The sequence below is a fragment of the Bombina bombina genome, chromosome 12 (assembly GCF_027579735.1).
Source record: "Bombina bombina isolate aBomBom1 chromosome 12, aBomBom1.pri, whole genome shotgun sequence".
Lineage (NCBI taxonomy): Eukaryota > Metazoa > Chordata > Amphibia > Anura > Bombinatoridae > Bombina > Bombina bombina.
This window is the reverse complement of record NC_069510.1, coordinates 48,310,050-48,330,837: the sequence shown is the minus strand read 5'-3', so window position 1 is coordinate 48,330,837 and position 20,788 is coordinate 48,310,050. Positions and strand designations below refer to the sequence as shown.

General features: G+C 41.5%; 1 protein-coding gene across 1 annotated transcript in view; it reads right to left on the bottom strand.

The window, feature by feature from the left end:
* Window positions 1-20,788, bottom strand: part of FKBP15 (FKBP prolyl isomerase family member 15) — a 115,253-nt gene that overhangs the window by 13,957 nt on the left and 80,508 nt on the right. Inside the window, 2 exon segments of the mRNA XM_053695685.1 lie at window positions 18,725-18,861; window positions 19,415-19,586. Coding sequence (XP_053551660.1) covers window positions 18,725-18,861; window positions 19,415-19,586 — 309 coding nt within the window.

Genomic DNA, 20,788 nt, shown 5'->3' with positions numbered 1-20,788 from the left:
CCTAATAGGTATTGGCTTTTGTTTTTAAAAATAAATATAATGTCCTTGTCCTGAACAAAATGTTCCTGTCACACTTACAGAGGCAAGTTGCTCTCCACCAGTAAACCCGAAACATTTGTACTCATGAGCCAGTGAGGATTACGAGGAAGTACAAAACCAATACTGACGTTATAATTTGAATGATTTACTTAACATTTTTTAAAAAGTATTAAGCGGACATGCCAGACAAGATTTAAATGAACATAGATTACATATTTACAATATACATGTATTGGTAAAAGTTATCAGTGTTTTAGTGTTAGCATTTGTCTCTGCACGTGCATGTGAAGCATAGCTAGATATTCTCAGAGCACCAGCATTTTAAATACTGCAGCTGCTCAGAGCACCAGTGGGTCTTGTATCATGTCAGCAGTTAACAAATTGAGTCATTATCAGATGGTACAAGCACCTTGTGTTTAAAATGCTGGTGCACAGTGCATACTTAGATACACTTTTGAAACAGCGATAGCTTTTATTAGAAGCATTTTTAAGATGCATTTCAGTTTTTAATAGAAACATTTTTTTTTAAATTAATGTATGTGGATTCCAATTTTGGCTGGAATGTCCCCTAAAGGGACAGTCTAGTCCAAAATAATCTTTTATAATTCAGATAGAGAAACTTAAATGATGCTTACCTGATAATTTTCTTTTCTTCAGATGGAAAGAGTCCACAGCTGCATTCATTACTTTTGGGAAGTCGGTCGGTCTCCAAACAGTACACCCCTTACTAAAGAAAGGGAACAAACTACCGTATTCTTTCACAAAGAAGAAAAGGCACGGTGAAAACATGATTGTACTTGTAAAGCGCGGCTAATCCTCCTTAAGGGACTCAAGGTGCTGCTCATTTTATCAACCTCGAAAGGCGGAAAGGCTGAGAAGGCGTCAGCTGGCATCGAAATTGCAACCCTCGGTTTTCTACAATGCTTGAGTATGCTGTCCAGCTAGCATAAGGAACTCCAGAAAAAAACATTAAAAAGGGCACAAACACAGAGCAAAAAACCCAGAGAAACCGGGTCAGGCTAACAGAGACCCAACCAGTCTCATAGAAACAAGGGGAGGCAACGCCCAGACCCCAGAATACAGAAACCACAGGATAAGGCCAGGAGTCTGAAAACAGAGAGAGGGGATCTTCCCCTAACACAGTGCAACCGCACTGTAGAAAACAACTGAGAAGACGAAGGTCCCCAAGTCGCAAAAAAAGTTAGCTCAGAATACCGAAATACTCAGAAACTACACCTTGTGCAGCAAGCTCAGATAGATCTGACGAACAACACCTGAAGCAAAACACTGCAGACATCAAAAAATGACTCTGAAACTTAAAATACTTGCAGAGCAAGCAGAAAACAGCTGAAAAACAGAAAACAGCTGAAGATAGGATCCTTCAGATTGCTAAGTATCCACTAACCAGCAGATAACGTCGCAGGCTAAGAGCCGCCAGTCCTTCCCACAAATCTTGAAGGAGAAACCTCAAAAAGGCTGCTCCGAGGACGAACTAGCAGAGCAACAGATCTCAGATCCTGCTCCATCACAGGACCAGCCCAAGCGACAGACATGTCCGATAGACAGGGGGGACAGAAAGACCCCAACCACAAGCCCCCAGGGAATGCAAAGAAAAAGGGGGGACTCACCCACCCCAACAGAGCTCGGGTGCCAACCCAATCCGCTCCTCCAAAATAAGGCACTCCCAAGGATAACCCCCTAGGACCTGGAACAGAGAAAAGTGCAATAGATCCGTAGGAAGACCTGTCACAACTCTCTTAGACAGTCTCTGCGTAGAGAGATCAAATTCCAACAGGTGGAAGAGAGCCCACAGAGCAGCAACCTTCTACACACAGGGCAGGACAATAACCCTCCAGAGAGAGGAAACCCCAGCTCATAAGGAAGACAAACTATCCCCTCAAAAAGGGAAGGGCACAGATAAGAACAGCGTACATGTCCACAAGACATGAAGCCATAGTATGATCAAAACACGGACCGAATGAAAAAATCATCCAGACACCACTGTTGACCCAACAGAGAAAAAAAAAAAAACTCCCCATGAATAGGAGCACACTCCGTCCGAAGGACAAATATGGCCTTAAAGTTTATAACCAGTAACCGAAAGTGGATGTGAACTCTGGCCTTCCTGCTTGCAAGCCCAATGAGCTTGCCCCTATGTCGCAACATAGGGTCCCTGAAAAAACTGGGTAGTCTCGAACCAGTCCACAGGATCATAAGTCTCCAGACATCCAAGAAGGATTCAAGACAAGAACCCTGAACCCAGAATCGTCCTAGAACGAACGACACCCCAGGGAACACAAGATACCCCCCGTCTGAAGCAATCAGACCTCACAGGGTATGAGAAACGGGAAACCCGGAAAACGGGTACAGGACTCACTCGTAATTCCCAGCCCATAAGGGAAGAAAACACCCTTAGCCGGAGGTCAACACCCCCCCCCCCCAACAAGGTGCTAGGCCGCAACAAAGTCACACAGTTTCTCTAGAGCCCCAAGGGCAACACTAAGGGAAATGAGAACGAGAACAGTTAACCGAAAGAAAGGCTAGTCTCCATAATCCCTTCAGATTAACGTTCTAGAGGACCACACCCAAGGGAGAAGAATGCAAAGCATCCCAAACCCAGACAGAAAAATGTCCCCTAAGCAAAAGCTTGGAAAAAGAAACAACATCTCCTATCGCCCCTGATATGGAGACGACTAACTCCCGAAGGAAGAAAGAGCCTCACGGCCTTCACTTCCTAATTAAGCGGCCAAAGCAGCCAGAAAAACCGGAAGAAGTCCAGAGAGTCTCGACCTAAAGGAAGAGAACCTCTAAAAAGGAACAAGTCCTAAAAGGATACTTCCAAAGAGACCATGAAAGGCAAAACCGTAAGAACGGCACTATGAAGGAACTAATCCTCCAAGCCTCCAACCCACAAAGGGAAGGAACACTCTAGTTCCCGGAAAAAACGGAAACGACTGAGCATGTCACCGTGGTTCTCAACAGAGTCCCGGCCCACTAGATTGAAAGGCGAATGAGGACTGAACCAATTCCCCATGCCCCTAAGAAACCACGGACCATCAAGTCCTCTCAGGATGCTAGTTGAAGCTTGTAAAATAACAAGTAAAAAACACAAATCATATTGTGATCACTAGGCGCCCTCACCGGACCAGCCGGACATAAAAAGGCGCCACGTGTCTGAACTAGGCCTCAAAGACATAAGGATTTGTACCCAGTCAGGACCAGCCTGAAACCAAGGGCCCCAGCACTGTCAAGGCAAAATAGAGTCTCCCACGAGATGGAGGGATAAAGAACAGTCAGACAGACTTTTGTAAACAGTGCGATCACAAAATCGCGAGTATCAATTCCAGAGAAGAAAGTTCCCGAAGGAAACATCACACCACAACATGAGCTTTAGACCAAATAAAAATCATCCTCACCGGATAAAAATAAAAGATAAGGCAACCCGTAGGTTATTGCCCAGGAAGAACGGACAGACCCGCAGGACCAGCCCAACAGGGGTCCGAGACTTCCAAGCTCAGAACTGGAAAAGGATACACAAATAAAGCCTATAAGAAGATTATTTCCTCCCCTTCTGTCTAGACTGGCTTGCGCCAGTCGAAGAGTAAGACTGAGATCCTCCAGCAACGACAAAAACGTGCCTTAGTCGAACACATACCTCTGCCGGGACAAAAGAAAACACCGGCCCTGAAATTGACCCCCTGAAGCGTCAGGGGCAGTCGCTCCCCTGGAGGTCTGAACTGGACTAGGCGATCCCACGTCTGACGAACCTTGGTTAACGAAACACGGACAATATCGTAAGCACACTCCCGGGAGGTGCAGATGCGCCAGCGCCTATGATATGGCCATGCGGAACCGTGTCGTAACCTCAGATGTGAAAAGGCCACACTCCCTAGAAGGATAAGTAGCGCTTGGGTTACCTGCATGCGTAGTAAGAGTTGGTGGTAGGGAACTCGTCTCATGAGAAATAGAATCCCAAGAGGCGGATGGCAGAGTGGGCACCCGATTCCCTGATCCCCAGGAACAGAGCACTCTAAAACGGCATTCGGAACATAACTGATGGGCATGTATCACCCGGGCCAATTCATATTCTTCGCAAGAAGTAGAGTCTGCATCAGAGACATCGGTCTCCAAAAAATCAGAATCCTCTATAACTGGGACACTGCCACCTCCAGAGAACCAGACACCAGCGGACAAGGATTTTTACGTCACCACACGGTCAGGAAAGCGGAAATGGAGTCACAAGGTAAACCGTGCCCGACCGTAATGGCCACGTCACTGAACATAGGCCGTTATGTTCCAAAATATCCACGAGCCGAAGCAATACTACACAGTAGCAGACAGAATCACATAAACATGATTATAAAACCACCCTGGTGTGGCCCCTCAGGAGATATTAACCCTTGATTCCTAGATACAAAAAGGAGCCTCGCTGAGACCCTATGTTAAAGAGACACTGTACCCAAAAATTTTCTTTCATGATTCAGTTTGAGCATGAAATTTTAAACAACTTTCTAATTTACTCCTATTATCAAATTTTCTTCATTCTCTTGGTATCTTTATTTTGAAATGCAAGAATGTAAGTTTAGATGCCGGCCCATTTCTGGTGAACAACCTGGGCTGTCCTTGCTGATTGGTGGATAAATTCATCCACCAATAAAAAAACTGCTGTCCAGAGTACTGAAATCAAAAAAAGCTTAGATGCCTTCTTTTTCAAATAATGATAGCAAGAGAATGAAGAAAAATTGATAATAGGAGTAAATTAGAAAGTTGCTTAAAATTGCATGCTCTTTCTGAATTACAAAAGAAACATTTTGGGTACAGTGTCCCTTTAAAGTTATGGCCGAGAGGTTGTAGCCCCTCTCGGATACACAGTTGTAATTACAATACATCCATGATGAAAGTAAAATGAAACAATCTTACCAGAATCTACACCGTGGAACAGGAACACGGCCCTTCAAGTGTGACAGATAGTAGCGTCACTTCTGCCATGGACTTGAGAGAAAAAAAGCAGGCAGCGAAACTCGTCAACGCGGATTGCTTGTGGAGCTGTTAAAATGAGTCAAGATGGTTTCGCAGAAAGACTCTCCCTGCATCTCCGGACTCTAACTTTCACCCATGCTCTCACTGAGAGGCTGACAGGACTACTTAAAACTCCAGTCCCATTCCGAAGAGTACTACCCTCCATAAGAGACTATCGAAAACTTCTGACACTTCTCTGCCAACCTCCTGGGACGAAAGGCAAAGAATGACTGGGGGATGAGGGAAGTGGGAGAGGTATTTAAGCCTTTGGCTGGGGTGTCTTTGCCTCCTCCTGGTGGCCAGGTTCTAAATTCCCAAAAGTAATGAATGCAGCTGTGGACTCTATTTATGAAGAAAAACATAATTTATGTAAGAACTTACCTGATAAATTCATTTCTTTCATATTAGCAAGAGTCCATGAGCTAGTGACGTATGGGATATACATTCCTACCAGGAGGGGCAAAGTTTCCCAAACCTCAAAATGCCTATAAATACACCCCTCACCACACCCACAAATCAGTTTAACGCATAGCCAAGAAGTGGGGTGATAAGACAAAAGTGCGAAAGCATAAAAAATAAGGAATTGGAAAAAATTGTGCTTTATACAAAAAAAATCATAACCACCACAAAAAGGGTGGGCCTCATGGACTCTTGCTAATATGAAAGAAATGAATTTATCAGGTAAGTTCTTACATAAATTATGTTTTCTTTCATGTAATTAGCAAGAGTCCATGAGCTAGCGACGTATGGGATAATGAATACCCAAGATGTGGATCTTCCACACAAGAGTCACTAGAGAGGGAGGGATAAAATAAAGACAGCCAATTCCGCTGAAAATAATCCACACCCAAAATAAAGTTTAAATCTTATAATGAAAAAAACTGAAATTATAAGCAGAAGAATCAAACTGAAACAGCTGCCTGAAGAACAAAACACATCAAAATGGTAGAATTTAGTAAAAGTATGCAAAGAAGACCAAGTTGCTGCTTTGCAAATCTGATCAACCGAAGCTTCATTCCTAAACGCCCAGGAAGTAGAAACTGACCTAGTAGAATGAGCTGTAATCCTTTGAGGCGGAGTTTTACCCGACTCGACATAAGCATGATGAATTAAAGATTTCAACCAAGACGCCAAAGAAATGGCAGAGGCCTTCTGACCTTTCCTAGAACCGGAAAAGATGACAAATAGACTCGAAGTCTTTCAGAAATTCTTAGTAGCTTCAACATAATATTTCAAAGCTCTAACTACATCCAAAGAATGCAATGATCTTTCCTTAGAATTCTTAGGATTAGGACACAATGAAGGAACCACAATTTCTCTACTAATGTTGTTAGAATTCACAACCTTAGGTAAAAATTTAAAAGAAGTTCGCAACACCGCCTTATCCTGATGAAAAATCAGAAAAGGAGACTCACAAGAAAGAGCAGATAATTCAGAAACTCTTCTAGCCGAAGAGATGGCCAAAAGAAACAAAACTTTCTAAGAAAGTAATTTAATGTCCAGTAAATGCATAGGTTCAAACGGAGGAGCTTGAAGAGCCCCCAGAACCAAATTCAAACTCCAAGGAGGAGAAATTGACTTAACAGGTTTTATACGAACCAAAGCCTGTACAAAACAATGAATATCAGGAAGATTAGCAATCTTTCTGTGAAAAAGAACAGAAAGAGCAGAGATTTGTCCTTTCAAGGAACTTGCAGACAAACCTTTATTCAAACCATCCTGAAGAAACTGTAAAATTCTCGGAATTCTAAAAGAATGCCAGGAAAAATGATGAGAAAGACACCAAGAAATGTAAATCTTCCAGACTCGATAATATATCTTCCTAGATACAGATTTACGAGCCTGTAACATAGTATTAATCACAGAGTCAGAGAAACCTCTTTGACTGAGAATCAAGCGTTCAATCTCCATACCTTTAAATTTAAGGATTTGAGATCCTGATGGAAAAAAGGACCTTGCGACAGAAGGTCTGGTCTTAACGGAAGAGTCCACGGTTGGCAAGTGGCCATCTGGACAAGATCCGCATACCGAAACCTGTGAGGCCATGCTGGAGCCACCAGCAGAACAAACGAGCATTCCTTCAGAATCTTGGAAATTACTCTTGGAAGAAGAACTAGAGGCGGAAAGATATAGGCAGGATGATACTTCCAAGGAAGCGACAATGCATCCACTGCTTCCGCCTGAGGATCCCTGGATCTGGACAGATACCTGGGAAGCTTCTTGTTTAGATGAGAAGCCATCAGATCTATTTCTGGAAGACCCCACATTTGAACAATCTGAAGAAATACCTCTGGGTGAAGAGACCATTCTCCCGGATGTAACGTTTGGCGACTGAGATAATCCGCTTCCCAATTGTCTATACCTGGGATATGAACCGCAGAAATTAGACAGGAGCTGGATTCCCCCCATACCAGTATTCAAGATACTTCTTTCATAGCCAGAGGACTGTGAATACCTCCTTGATGATTGATATATGCCACAGTTGTGACATTGTCCGTCTGAAAACAAATGAACGACTCTCTCTTTAGAAGAGGCCACGACTGAAGAGCTCTGAAAATTGCACAGAGTTCCAAAATATTGATTGGTAATCTCAGCTCCTGAGATTCTCAAACCCCTTGTGCTGTCAGAGACCCCCAAACAGCTCCCCAACCTGTCAGACTTGCATCTGTTGAAATAACAGTCCAGGTTGGAAGAACAAAAGAAGCCCCCTGAACTAAACAATGGTGATCTGTCCACCACGTCAGAGAGAGTGTCGTACAATCGGTTTTAAAGATATCAATTGCGATATCTTTGTATAATCCCAGCACCACTGGTTCAGCATACAAAGCTGAAGAGGTCGCATGTGAAAACGAGCAAAGGGGATCGCGTCCGATGCAGCAGTCATAAGGCCTAGAATTTCCATGCATAAGGCTACCGAAGGGAATGATTGAGACTGAAAGTTTCGACAAGCTGAAACCAATTTTAGACGTCTCTTGTCTGTCAGAGACAGAGTCATGGACACTGAATCTATCTGGAAACCTAAAAAGGTTACCCTTGTCTGAGGAATCAATGAACTTTTCGGTAAATTGATCCTCCAACCATGATCTTGAAGAAACAATACAAGTCGATTCGTATGAGATTCTGCTAAATGTGAAGACTGAGCAAGTACCAAGATATCGTCCAAATAAGGAAATACCACAATACCCTGTTCTCTGATTACAGACAGAAGGGCACCGAGAACCTTTGTAAAAATCCTTGGAGCTGTTGCTAGGCCAAACGGCAGAGCCACAAACTGGTAATGCTTGTCTAGGAAAGAGAATCTCAGAAACTGATAGTGATCTGGATGAATCGGAATATGCAGATATGCATCCTTTAAATCTATTGTGGACATATAATGCCCTTGCTGAACAAAAGGCAGAATAGTCCTTATAGTTACCATTTTGAATGTTGGTATCCTTACATAATGATTCAATATTTTTAAATCCAGAACTGGTCTGAAGGAATTCTCCTTCTTTGGAACAATGAAGAGATTTGAGTAAAACCCCAGCCCCTGTTCCAGAACTGGAACTGGCATAATTACTCCAGCCAACTCTAGATCTGAAACACATTTCAGAAATGCTTGAGCCTTCACTGGATTTACTGGGACACGGGAAAGAAAAAATCTTCTTGCAGGAGGCCTCATCTTGAAGCCTTTTCTGTACCCTTCTGAAACAATGTTCTGAATCCAAAGATTGTGAATTGAATTGATCCAAATTTCTTTGAAATATCGTAATCTGCCCCCTACCAGCTGGGCTGGAATGAGGGCTGCACCTTCATGTGGACTTGGGAGCTGGCTTTGGCTTTCTAAAAGGCTTGGATTTATTCCAGACTGGAGATGGTTTCCAAACTGATACCGCTCCTGTAGGGGAAGGATCAGGCTTTTGTTCCTTATTGTGACGAAAGGAACGAAAACGATTATTAGACCTAAATTTACCTTTAGATTTTTTATCCTGTGGTAAAAAAGTTCCTTTCCCTCCAGTAACAGTTGAAATAATAGAATCCAACTGTGAACCAAATAATTTATTACCCTGGAAAGAAAGGGAAAGCAAAGTTGACTTAGAAGACATATCAGCATTCCAAGTTTTAAGCCATAAAGCTCTTCTAGCTAAAATAGCTAGAGACATATACCTGACATCAACCCTAATGATATCAAAGATGGCATCACAAATAAAATTATTAGCATGTTGAAGAAGATTAACAATGCTATGAGAATTATGATCTGTTACTTGTTGCGCTAAAGCTTCTAACCAAAAAGTTGAAGCTGCAGCAACATCCGCTAAAGATATAGCAGGTCTAAGAAGATTACCTGAACATAAGTAAGCTTTTCTCAGAAAGGATTCAATTTTCCTATCTAAAGGATCCTTAAAGGAAGTACTATCTGCCGTAGGAATAGTAGTACGCTTAGCAAGAGTAGAGATAGCCCCATCAACCTTAGGGATTTTGTCCCAAAACTCTAATCTGTCAGATGGCACAGGATATAATTGCTTAAAACGTTTAGAAGGAGTAAAAGAATTACCCAAATTATTCCATTCCCTGGAGATTACTTCAGAAATAGCATCAGGGACAGGAAAAACTTCTGGAATAACTACAGGAGATTTAAAAACCTTATTTAAACGTTTAGATTTAGTATCAAGAGGACCAGAATCCTCTATTTCTAATGCAATTAAGACTTCTTTAAGTAAAGAACGAATAAATTCCATTTTGAACAAATATGAAGATTTATCAGCATCAACCTCTGAAACAGAAACCTCTGAACCAGAGGAATCATTATCAGAATCAGAATGATGATGTTCATTTAAAAATTCATCTGAAAAATGAGAAGTTTTAAAAGACTTTTTACGTTTACTAGAAGGAGGAATAACAGACAAAGCCTTCTTAATGGATTTAGAAACAAAATCTCTTATGTTAACAGGAACACTCTGAGTATTAGATGTTGATGGAACAACAACAGGTAATCTAACATTACTAAAGGAAATATTATCTGCATTAACAAGTTTGTCATGGCATTCATTACAAACAACAGCTGGAGGAACAGATACCATAAGTTTACAGCAAATACACTTAACTTTGGTAGATCCAGCATTATGCAGCGATTTTCCAGAAGTATCTTCTGATTCAGGGTCAATCTGGGACATCTTGCAATATGTAATAGAAAAAACAACATATAAAGCAAAACTGATCAAATTCCTTAAATGACAGTTTCAGGAATGGGAAAAAATGCCAGTGAACAAGCTTCTAGCAACCAGAAGCAATAAATAATGAGACTTAAATAATGTGGAGACAATAATGACGCCCATATTTTTTAGCGCCAAAAAAGACGCCCACATTATTTGGCGCTAAAAATGACGGCACATCCGGTAACGCCGACACTTTTGGCGCAAAAAAACGTCAAAAATGACGCAACTTCCGGTGACAAGTATGACGCCGGAAATAAAGAAATAATTTTTTTGCGCCAAAAAAGTCCGCGCCAAGAATGACGCAATAAAATGAAGCATTTTCAGCCCCTGCGAGCCTAACAGCCCACAGGGAAAAAAAGTCAAATTTTAAGGTAAGAAAAAAATGATTTATTCATATGCATTATCCCAAATATGAAACTGACTGTCTGAAATAAGGAACGTTGAACATCCTGAATCAAGGCAAATAAATGTTTGAACACATATATTTAGAACTTTATATAAAAGTGCCCAACCATAGCTTAGAGTGTCACAGAAAATAAGACTTACTTACCCCAGGACACTCATCTACATGTAGTAGAAAGCCAAACCAGTACTGAAACGAGAATCAGTAGAGGTAATGGTATATATAAGAGTATATCGTCAATCTGAAAAGGGAGGTAAGAGATGAATCTCTACGACCGATAACAGAGAACCTATGAAATAGACCCCGTAGAAGGAGATCATTGAATTCAAATAGGCAATACTCTCTTCACATCCCTCTGACATTCACTGCACGCTGAGAGGAAAACCGGGCTCCAACCTGCTGCGGAGCGCATATCAACGTAGAATCTAGCACAAACTTACTTCACCACCTCCACAGGAGGCAAAGTTGGTAAAACTGATTTGTGGGTGTGGTGAGGGGTGTATTTATAGGCATTTTGAGGTTTGGGAAACTTTGCCCCTCCTGGTAGGAATGTATATCCCATACGTCACTAGCTCATGGACTCTTGCTAATTACATGAAAGAAATATAATTTTAAACAATTTTCAAATTTACTTTTATCACCAATTTTGCTTTGTTCTCTTGGTATTCTTAGTTGTTTAGAATTACATGCTCTATCTGAATCATAAAAGTTTATTTTGGCCTAGACTGTCCCTTTAATACACTTTTTACCTCTGTGATTACCTTGTATCTAGGAACCTTCTTCCAGCCCCCTGATCACATGACTGTGACTGTTAATTATCTATTGTCTTAAATTTAGCATTGTTTTGTGCTAAATCTTAAATAACCCCCTGTGCCTGAACACAGTGTTATCTATATGGCCCACGTGTACTTTGTCTCTTTGTGTTGTAAAGAGATTTAAAAAGCCTGTGATAAGAGGCAGCCCTCGAAGGCTTAGAAATTAGAATATGAGCCTACCTATGTTTAGTTTAAACTAAGAATACCAAGAGAAAAAAGCAAATTTGATGATACAAGTAAATTGGAAAGTTGATTAAAATTAAAATTCCTATCTGAATAATGAATTTTCCAGTCCTGAGAACTGAAAGATCACATGGCAGGTTTACAAGCCTGACCTTGCCACATGTCAAAGTAGCATTTACACACATGTATGATCAATTAACTTAAGAGTTTGAAACCCTTTTATACCTGTACTAGCAACATTCTGTGTAAGACCCAAGATATTTCTTGCTGGTGATGTTATTGTGAGCCGAATTCAAACATTCCAAAACTGAAGTCACCGTAAAATAAATAATAATTAAAAAAACACTAAAAACTGTAAAAAAAAAAAAAAAATCCAACAAAATCACGTTTGATGTACAATGCTTCCAAAATCTCATGCAAAAGAATAGCAAAAAAAAAAAAAAAATACATAAAAAAAAAAATTATGGTTGAACAGAAGATTTGGAAAGTGTATAACCACAGGCCAATGGTCTCTGTCTTATATCAGCCTTCGGATTTTCTCTCCAGTCCCTTCTTAATGGGACATCTTTCAAGATAATATTTTTGCTAAGTAAATTTGGATATCACATACTCGGCAATTCATTTTGTATATCAGACCTGTAAAGTGATGTGCTGATGTAAAAACAGAATTTATGCTTACCTGATAAATTACTTTCTCCAACGGTGTGTCCGGTCCACAGCGTCATCCTTACTTGTGGGAATATCTCTTCCCCAACAGGAAATGGCAAAGAGTCCCAGCAAAGCTGGCCATATAGTCCCTCCTAGGCTCCGCCCACCCCAGTCATTCGACCGACGGACAGGAGGAAAAAAATAGGAGAAACCATAGGGTGCCGTGGTGACTGTAGTTAGAGAAAATAATTCATCAAACCTGATTAAAAAACCAGGGCGGGCCGTGGACCGGACACACCGTTGGAGAAAGTAATTTATCAGTTAAGCATAAATTCTGTTTTCTCCAACATTGGTGTGTCCGGTCCACGGCGTCATCCTTACTTGTGGGAACCAATACCAAAGCTTTAGGACACGGATGAAGGGAGGGAGCAAATCAGGTTACCTAAACGGAAGGCACCACGGCTTGCAAAACCTTTCTCCCAAAAATAGCCTCCGAAGAAGCAAAAGTATCAAATTTGTAAAATTTGGCAAAAGTGTGCAGTGAAGACCAAGTCGCTGCCTTACATATCTGATCAACAGAAGCCTCGTTCTTGAAGGCCCATGTGGAAGCCACAGCCCTAGTGGAGTGAGCTGTGATTCTTTCAGGAGGCTGCCGTCCGGCAGTCACATAAGCCAATCGGATGATGCTTTTAAGCCAAAAGGAAAGAGAGGTAGAAGTTGCTTTTTGACCTCTCCTTTTACCAGAATAGACGACAAACAGAGAAGATGTTTGTCTGAACTCTTTTGTAGCTTCTAAGTAGAATTTTAGAGCACGGACTACATCTAAATTGTGTAGCAAACGTTCCTTCTTTGAAACTGGATTCGGACACAAAGAAGGTACAACTATCTCCTGGTTAATATTTTTGTTGGAAACAACCTTTGGAAGAAAACCAGGCTTAGTACGCAAAACAACCTTATCTGAATGGAACACCAGATAGGGCGGAGTACACTGCAGAGCAGATAACTCAGAAACTCTTCTAGCAGAAGAAATAGCAACCAAAAACAAAACTTTCCAAGATAACAACTTAATATCTATGGAATGTAAAGGTTCAAACGGAACCCCTTGAAGAACTGAAAGAACTAGATTTAAACTCCAGGGAGGAGTCAAAGGTCTGTAAACAGGCTTGATCCTAACCAGAGCCTGAACAAATGCTTGAACATCTGGCACAGCTGCCAGTCGTTTGTGTAGTAAGACAGATAAGGCAGAAATCTGTCCCTTTAGAGAACTTGCAGATAATCCCTTATCCAAACCTTCTTGTAGAAAGGAAAGGATCTTAGGAATTTTTATCTTATTCCATGGGAATCCCTTGGATTCACACCAGCAGATATATCTTTTCCATATTTTATGGTAAATTTTTCTAGTTACCGGTTTTCTGGCTTGAACCAGAGTATCTATCACAGAATCTGAAAACCCACGCTTTGATAGAATCAAGCGTTCAATCTCCAAGCCGTCAGCTGGAGGGAGACCAGATTTGGATGTTCGAATGGACCCTGTACAAGAAGGTCCTGTCTCAAAAGGTAGCTTCCATGGTGGAGCCGATGACATATTCACCAGGTCTGCATACCAAGTCCTGCGTGGCCACGCAGGAGCTATCAAGATCACCGAGGCCCTCTCCTGCTTGATCCTGGCTACCAGCCTGGGAATGAGAGGAAACGGTGGGAACACATAAGCTAGGTTGAAGGTCCAAGGCGCTACTAGTGCATCCACTAGAGTCGCCTTGGGATCCCTGGATCTGGACCCGTAGCAAGGAACCTTGAAGTTCTGACGAGACGCCATCAGATCCATGTCTGGAATGCCCCATAATTGGGTCAACTGGGCAAATATCTCCGGGTGGAGTTCCCACTCCCCCGGATGGAAAGTCTGACGACTCAGATAATCCGCCTCCCAGTTTTCCACTCCTGGGATGTGGATCGCAGATAGGTGGCAGGAGTGATCCTCCGCCCATTGTATTATTTTGGTCACTTCTTTCATCGCCAGGGAACTCCTTGTTCCCCCCTGATGATTGATATAAGCAACAGTCGTCATGTTGTCTGATTGGAATCTTATGAATCTGGCCTTTGCTAGCTGAGGCCAAGCCCTGAGAGCATTGAATATCGCTCTTAGTTCCAGAATGTTTATCGGGAGAAGAGACTCTTCCCGAGACCATAGTCCCTGAGCTTTCAGGGATTCCCAGACCGCGCCCCAGCCCACTAGACTGGCGTCGGTCGTGACGATGACCCACTCTGGTCTGCGGAAGCTCATTCCCTGGGATAGGTGGTCCAGGGTTAGCCACCAACGGAGTGAATCTCTGGTCTTCTGATCTACTTGAATCACTGGAGACAAGTCTGTATAGTCCCCATTCCACTGTTTCAGCATGCACAGTTGTAATGGTCTTAGATGAATTCGCGCAAAAGGAACTATGTCCATTGCTGCAACCATCAACCCTACTACTTCCATGCACTGAGCTATGGAAGGACGTGGAACTGAATGAAGAACTTGACAAGCACTTAGAAGTTTTGACTTTCTGACATCTGTCAGAAAAATCCTCATTTCTAAAGAATCTATTATTGTTCCCAAGAAGGGAACTCTTGTCGACGGAGACAGAGAACTTTTTTCTATGTTCACCTTCCATCCGTGAGATCTGAGAAAGGCCAGAACGATGTCTGTATGAGCCTTTGCCTTTGAAAGGGACGACGCTTGTATTAGAATGTCGTCCAAGTATGGTACTACTGCAATGCCCCTCGGTCTTAGAACCGCTAGAAGGGACCCGAGTACCTTTGTGAAAATCCTTGGAGCAGTGGCTAACCCGAATGGGAGGGCCACAAACTGGTAATGTTTGTCCAGAAAGGCGAACCTTAGGAACTGATGATGTTCTTTGTGGATAGGAATATGTAGGTACGCATCCTTTAGATCCACGGTAGTCATAAATTGACCTTCCTGGATTGTAGGTAGAATCGTTCGAATGGTTTCCATTTTGAACGATGGTACTCTGAGAAATTTGTTTAGGATTTTTAAATCCAGAATTGGTCTGAAGATTCCCTCTTTTTTGGGAACTACGAACAGATTTGAGTAAAATCCCATTCCTTGTTCCGCCATTGGAACTGGGTGTATCACTCCCATCTTTAACAGGTCTTCTACACAATGTAAGAATGCCTGTCTCTTTATTTGGTTTGAGGATAAGTGAGATATGTGAAACCTTCCCCTTGGGGGTAGTTCCTTGAATTCCAGAAGATAACCCTGGAGAAACTATTTCTAGCGTCCAGGGATCCTGAACATCTCTTGCCCAAGCCTGAGCAAAGAGAGAGAGTCTGCCCCCCACTAGATCCGGTCCCGGATCGGGGGCTACTCCTTCATGCTGTTTTGTTAGCAGCAGCAGGTTTCTTGGCCTGCTTACCCTTGTTCCAGCCTTGCATCGGTTTCCAGGCTTGTTTGGTCTGTGAAGCATTACCCTCTTGCTTAGAGGATGCAGAATTAGAGGCCGGTCCGTTCCTGAAATTACGAAAGGAACGAAAATTAGACTTATTCTTGGCTTTGAAAGGCCTATCTTGTGGAAGGGCGTGGCCCTTTCCCCCAGTGATGTCTGAGATAATCTCTTTCAATTCTGGCCCAAAGAGAGTTTTACCCTTGAAGGGGATATTAAGCAATTTTGTCTTGGATGATACATCCGCTGACCAAGACTTTAGCCAAAGCGCTCTGCGCGCCACAATTGCAAACCCTGAATTTTTCGCCGCTAATCTAGCTAATTGCAAAGCGGCATCTAAAATAAAAGAATTAGCCAACTTAAGTGCGTGAACTCTGTCCATAACCTCCTCATATGGAGTCTCTCTACTGAGCGACTTTTCTAGTTCCTCGAACCAGAACCACGCTGCTGTAGTGACAGGAACAATGCAGGAAATGGGTTGCAGAAGATAACCTTGCTGTACAAAAATCTTTTTAAGCAAACCCTCCAATTTTTTATCCATAGGATCTTTGAAAGCACAATTATCCTCTATAGGAATAGTAGTGCGCTTGTTTAGAGTAGAAACTGCCCCCTCGACCTTAGGGACTGTCTGCCATAAGTCCTTTCTGGGGTCGACCATAGGAAATAATTTCTTAAATATAGGAGGGGGGACAAAAGGTATGCCGGGCTTCTCCCACTCCTTATTCACTATGTCCGCCACCCGCTTGGGTATAGGAAAAGCGTCGGGGTGCACCGGAACCTCTAGGAACTTGTCCATCTTGCATAATTTTTCTGGAATGACCAGGTTGTCACAATCATCCAGAGTAGATAACACCTCCTTAAGCAGTGCGCGGAGATGCTCTAATTTAAATTTAAATGTCACAACATCAGGTTCAGCCTGCTGAGAAATTTTTCCTGAATCTGAAATTTCCCCATCTGACAAAACCTCCCTCATGGCCCCTTCAGATTGGTGTGAGGGTATGACAGAGCAATTATCATCAGCGCCCTCCTGCTCTTCAGTGTTTAAAACATAGCAATCGCGCTTTCTCTGATATGCAGGCATTTTGGATAAAATATTTGCTATGGAGTTATCCATTACTGCCGTCAATTGTTGCATAGTAATAAGCATTGGCGCGCTAGAAGTACTAGGGGCCTCCTGCGTGGGCAAAACTGGTATAGACACAGAATGAGATGATGTAGAACCATGTCTACTCCCTTCATCTGATGAATCATCTTGGGCAACTTCATTATCTGTGGCAGTACTGTCCTTACTTTGTTTGGACGCTATGGCACAATTATCACACAATTTTGAAGGGGGAGACACATTGACTTTCATACATATAGAACATAGCTTATCTGAAGGCACAGACATGTTAAACAGGCTTAAACTTGTCAATAAAGCACAAAAACCGTTTTAAAACAAAACCGTTACTGTCTCTTTAAATTTTAAACAGAGCACCCTTTATTACTGAATATGTGAAAAAGTATGAAGGAATTGTTCAAAATTTACCAAATTTTCACCACAGTGTCTTAAAGCATTCAAAGTATTGCACACCAATTATCAGAGCTTTAACCCTTAAAATAACGAAACCGGAGCCGGTTACAGTTTTAACCCCTCTACAGTCCCAGCTACAGCCTTTGCTGCGACTTTACCAAACCCAGAGGGGAATACGATACCAAATGAAGCCTTCTAGGAACTTTTCCAACTACTTTCAGATCCTCACACATGCATCTGCATGTCTTGCTCTCAAAAGTAACTGCGCAGTAATGGCGCGAAAATGAGGCTCAGCCTACAACTGGGAAGGCCCTTCCTGACTGGAAAAGGTCTCTAACACAGTGCCTGACGTTAAAAAACGTTCCCCAAGTTTATAAGTGTGAATTACCAGCATAAACATGTATAAAATGCCCAAATAAAGCAATCGATTTTGCCCATAAAAGTGTCTACCAGTTTTATAGCCCATATTAAGCCCTTTATTCTGTTTGAGACTAAGAAAAATGGCTTACCGGTCCCCATGAGGGGAAATGACAGCCTTCCAGCATTACACAGTCTTGTTAGAAATATGGCTAGTCATACCTTAAGCAGAAAAGTCTGCTGTTTCCCCCAACTGAAGTTACTTCATCTCAACAGTCCTATGTGGAAACAGCAAACGATTTTAGTTACTGTCTGCTAAAATCATCTTCCTCTCACAAACAGAATTCTTCATCTTTTTCTGTTTCAGAGTAAATAGTACATACCAGCACTATTTTAAAATAACAAACTCTTGATAGTAGAATAAAAAAACTACAACTAAACACCACATACTCTTAACCATCTCAGTGGAGATGTTGCCTGTGCAACGGCAAAGAGAATGACTGGGGTGGGCGGAGCCTAGGAGGGACTATATGGCCAGCTTTGCTGGGACTCTTTGCCATTTCCTGTTGGGGAAGAGATATTCCCACAAGTAAGGATGACGCCGTGGACCGGACACACCAATGTTGGAGAAATACTGATGAGAAATACGGCTATCTAATGTACACCAAACAAGAGAAGGGTTTATATATTCAAGTATCTAATACAAACACTAGGGACTCCATTTATTAAGCAGCGGATGTTGCTGCGGAGCCCCAAAATTTCAGGTCCGCCTTTTAGGTGGTGGACTGAAATCATCCCGATCTGATCAGGATGATTGACGGCTCCTGCTAACGGCCGTTTGGCAGCCAGTGAGCAGGATTGCACAAGCATTTTACAAGAAATGTTTGTGCAATGTTAAATGCCTACAGCGTATCATGTCCGCTCGACTTTTGTTAAATTTACCCCTAGATCTCAGTTATGTTTTTTTATAAAACCAAATGTAATCAGAATAAAGGTCTAGGCTACGCTCTACCTTCTAAAATGAGTTTCATCATATACTGTATATAGTATAATAATGTATCTTATTCACATGATGCAGCCTTGTATTGGCGGATATAGTTATTATCAGTCACCTTTTCTAAATTCCCCTTCTCTGCCTTCAAATCAGCCAGCTCTTCTTCTAGGGCAGCCAACCTAGTCTCTAGCTGCCGGCGACTTTCTTTCTCTGTCTTGGCTCGGGTCTTGGTCTGTTCAGAGTTTTCCTGTACTTCTATAGACGGCAAAAAAAATGGATTGGTGATACCAGCTGACATGAGATATTAAAGGCTTTATGTTTTTGTTTTTATAGTGTTTATCAGTGGTGGCTGTTGTGCACATTTTTAAAGGGATACTAAACCCAAATCTTTTCTTTATTGATTCAGATAAAGCAGGCTTTCTAATTTACACCTATTATCATTTTTCCTTCGTTCTCTTGCTATCTTTATTTAAAAAGCAGGAATGAAAAGCTTAGTAGCCGGCCCATTTTAGGTTCAGCACCCTGGAGAGCGCTTGCTAATTGGTAACTACATTCAGCAAACCAATAAGCAAGCGTAACCCAGGTTCAACACCAAAAATAAGCCGGCTCCTACGCTATACATTCCTGCTTTTTAAATAAAGATAGCAAGAGAATGAAGAAAAATTGATAATTCTCAAGATAAATATTCATTAAAGCCTTGTTGGAAGCTCAGAGATACCTACACAACTAAGCACCCACTCATCAGAGCTAAGGTAGTACAAGCAGCCCTGGTTTGGCCCAGCTGTTTAAAATCTCAGACACTACTCGCCTATCAGCTGTACTTGTAAAGATGACAACTGTGACCGATGTTTATCAGCCTCTTGCAGAGCAGCTGCTAGCTGGGTTCGGAGTTCCATCTCCTTTTTCTGGAATTCTGTGACCTCCAGTTGCAGACGTGACACTTGGCCGGTTGCCTCTGCCAGTTCTTCTGTAACCTTAGCCTACAATAGCAACCCAAGAAAAATCCACTCAATAACCAAATTCTATGCAAATGTCAAAATTGTTGTCAGTGTGTTTCATTTTCGTATTTTCTAGTATGATAAATTGTCTTTATAAAATAACGGATGATTGCAACGTCCGAACAGAATTTTTATCAAGAAATTGTAAAATAAGCCCATGAAATCATATAGCTAGTGAAAATACACTAAAAATATACAAATTGAATTGCAAAGATAGAAACGGTCTTTCAAGTGCCATAAAACATGTTGAGATCCGTGCATATCCTAAAAGGACTCATTAAGTAAAATAGTTTGCATTCATTTTTAAAAAAAAAAAATGCTGGAAAGTATTTTAAAATCATTTTCAAAATTAAGCAAAATTAGCTACATATCCATGCTGTGTAGAGTAGTCTGATCCACCCCCCTCCTTTTTAGTAATTAGCATCATAAACACAGGCATTGCATTTCAACTGAGTTCACAGGAGCATATTTCCCTATATTCTAGGGATGCTCCAGCATTCTACCAAATTAATGGTAAATATAGATGCAGCCATAGAAGGAATTGTGGGGGGGGGGGGGGGTTTAGTGCTGTACAATTCGTAAACTTAAAAGAAAAGGTTAATGGCGAAGCACTGCAGTATAAATTAGTAATTCAAGTACATATTATATTTTGTCTCTATCCCAACTTGTTTTATGTCCCTTTCAGTTCTACTGACAATTTATTCTAAATTCTGTGCCGTTTTCACATCATCCCTTAAGAGTGCAATGTATCAGTTTTGAGCCCTGTTATAAAGCACTGATATATTAAGAACATCAGAATAAGACCATAAAACGTAAGCTTATGTTTAAGAACTCGTGAAACCCAGATGTTATTTCCTGTTTTAGCATCAGGATTGCCTGTTATAAAACATAGCAAAAGAAGATTTGAATGCTTGGCGTTAAAAAGGGCAATTCTAATGCTACAAAAAATCATTCTTTAATTTGTTAGTAAGCTACAGTCAGTAATGAAAAATATACATGCTCTATATATTCTCATGCAACAGAGTTAAAGACAGAAGTAAAGTCCCACTCAGGAGCAGCAAGCCTGTCCTTAAAGGGACATTAAACTCAAAATTGCTTAGAGAAATTTAACATAGAATAAAAAAGCTTTGCATTGAGCAATTTAATTTTTGCTGGTTTTATTGCTCTGAAAACTCTGAAAGTTG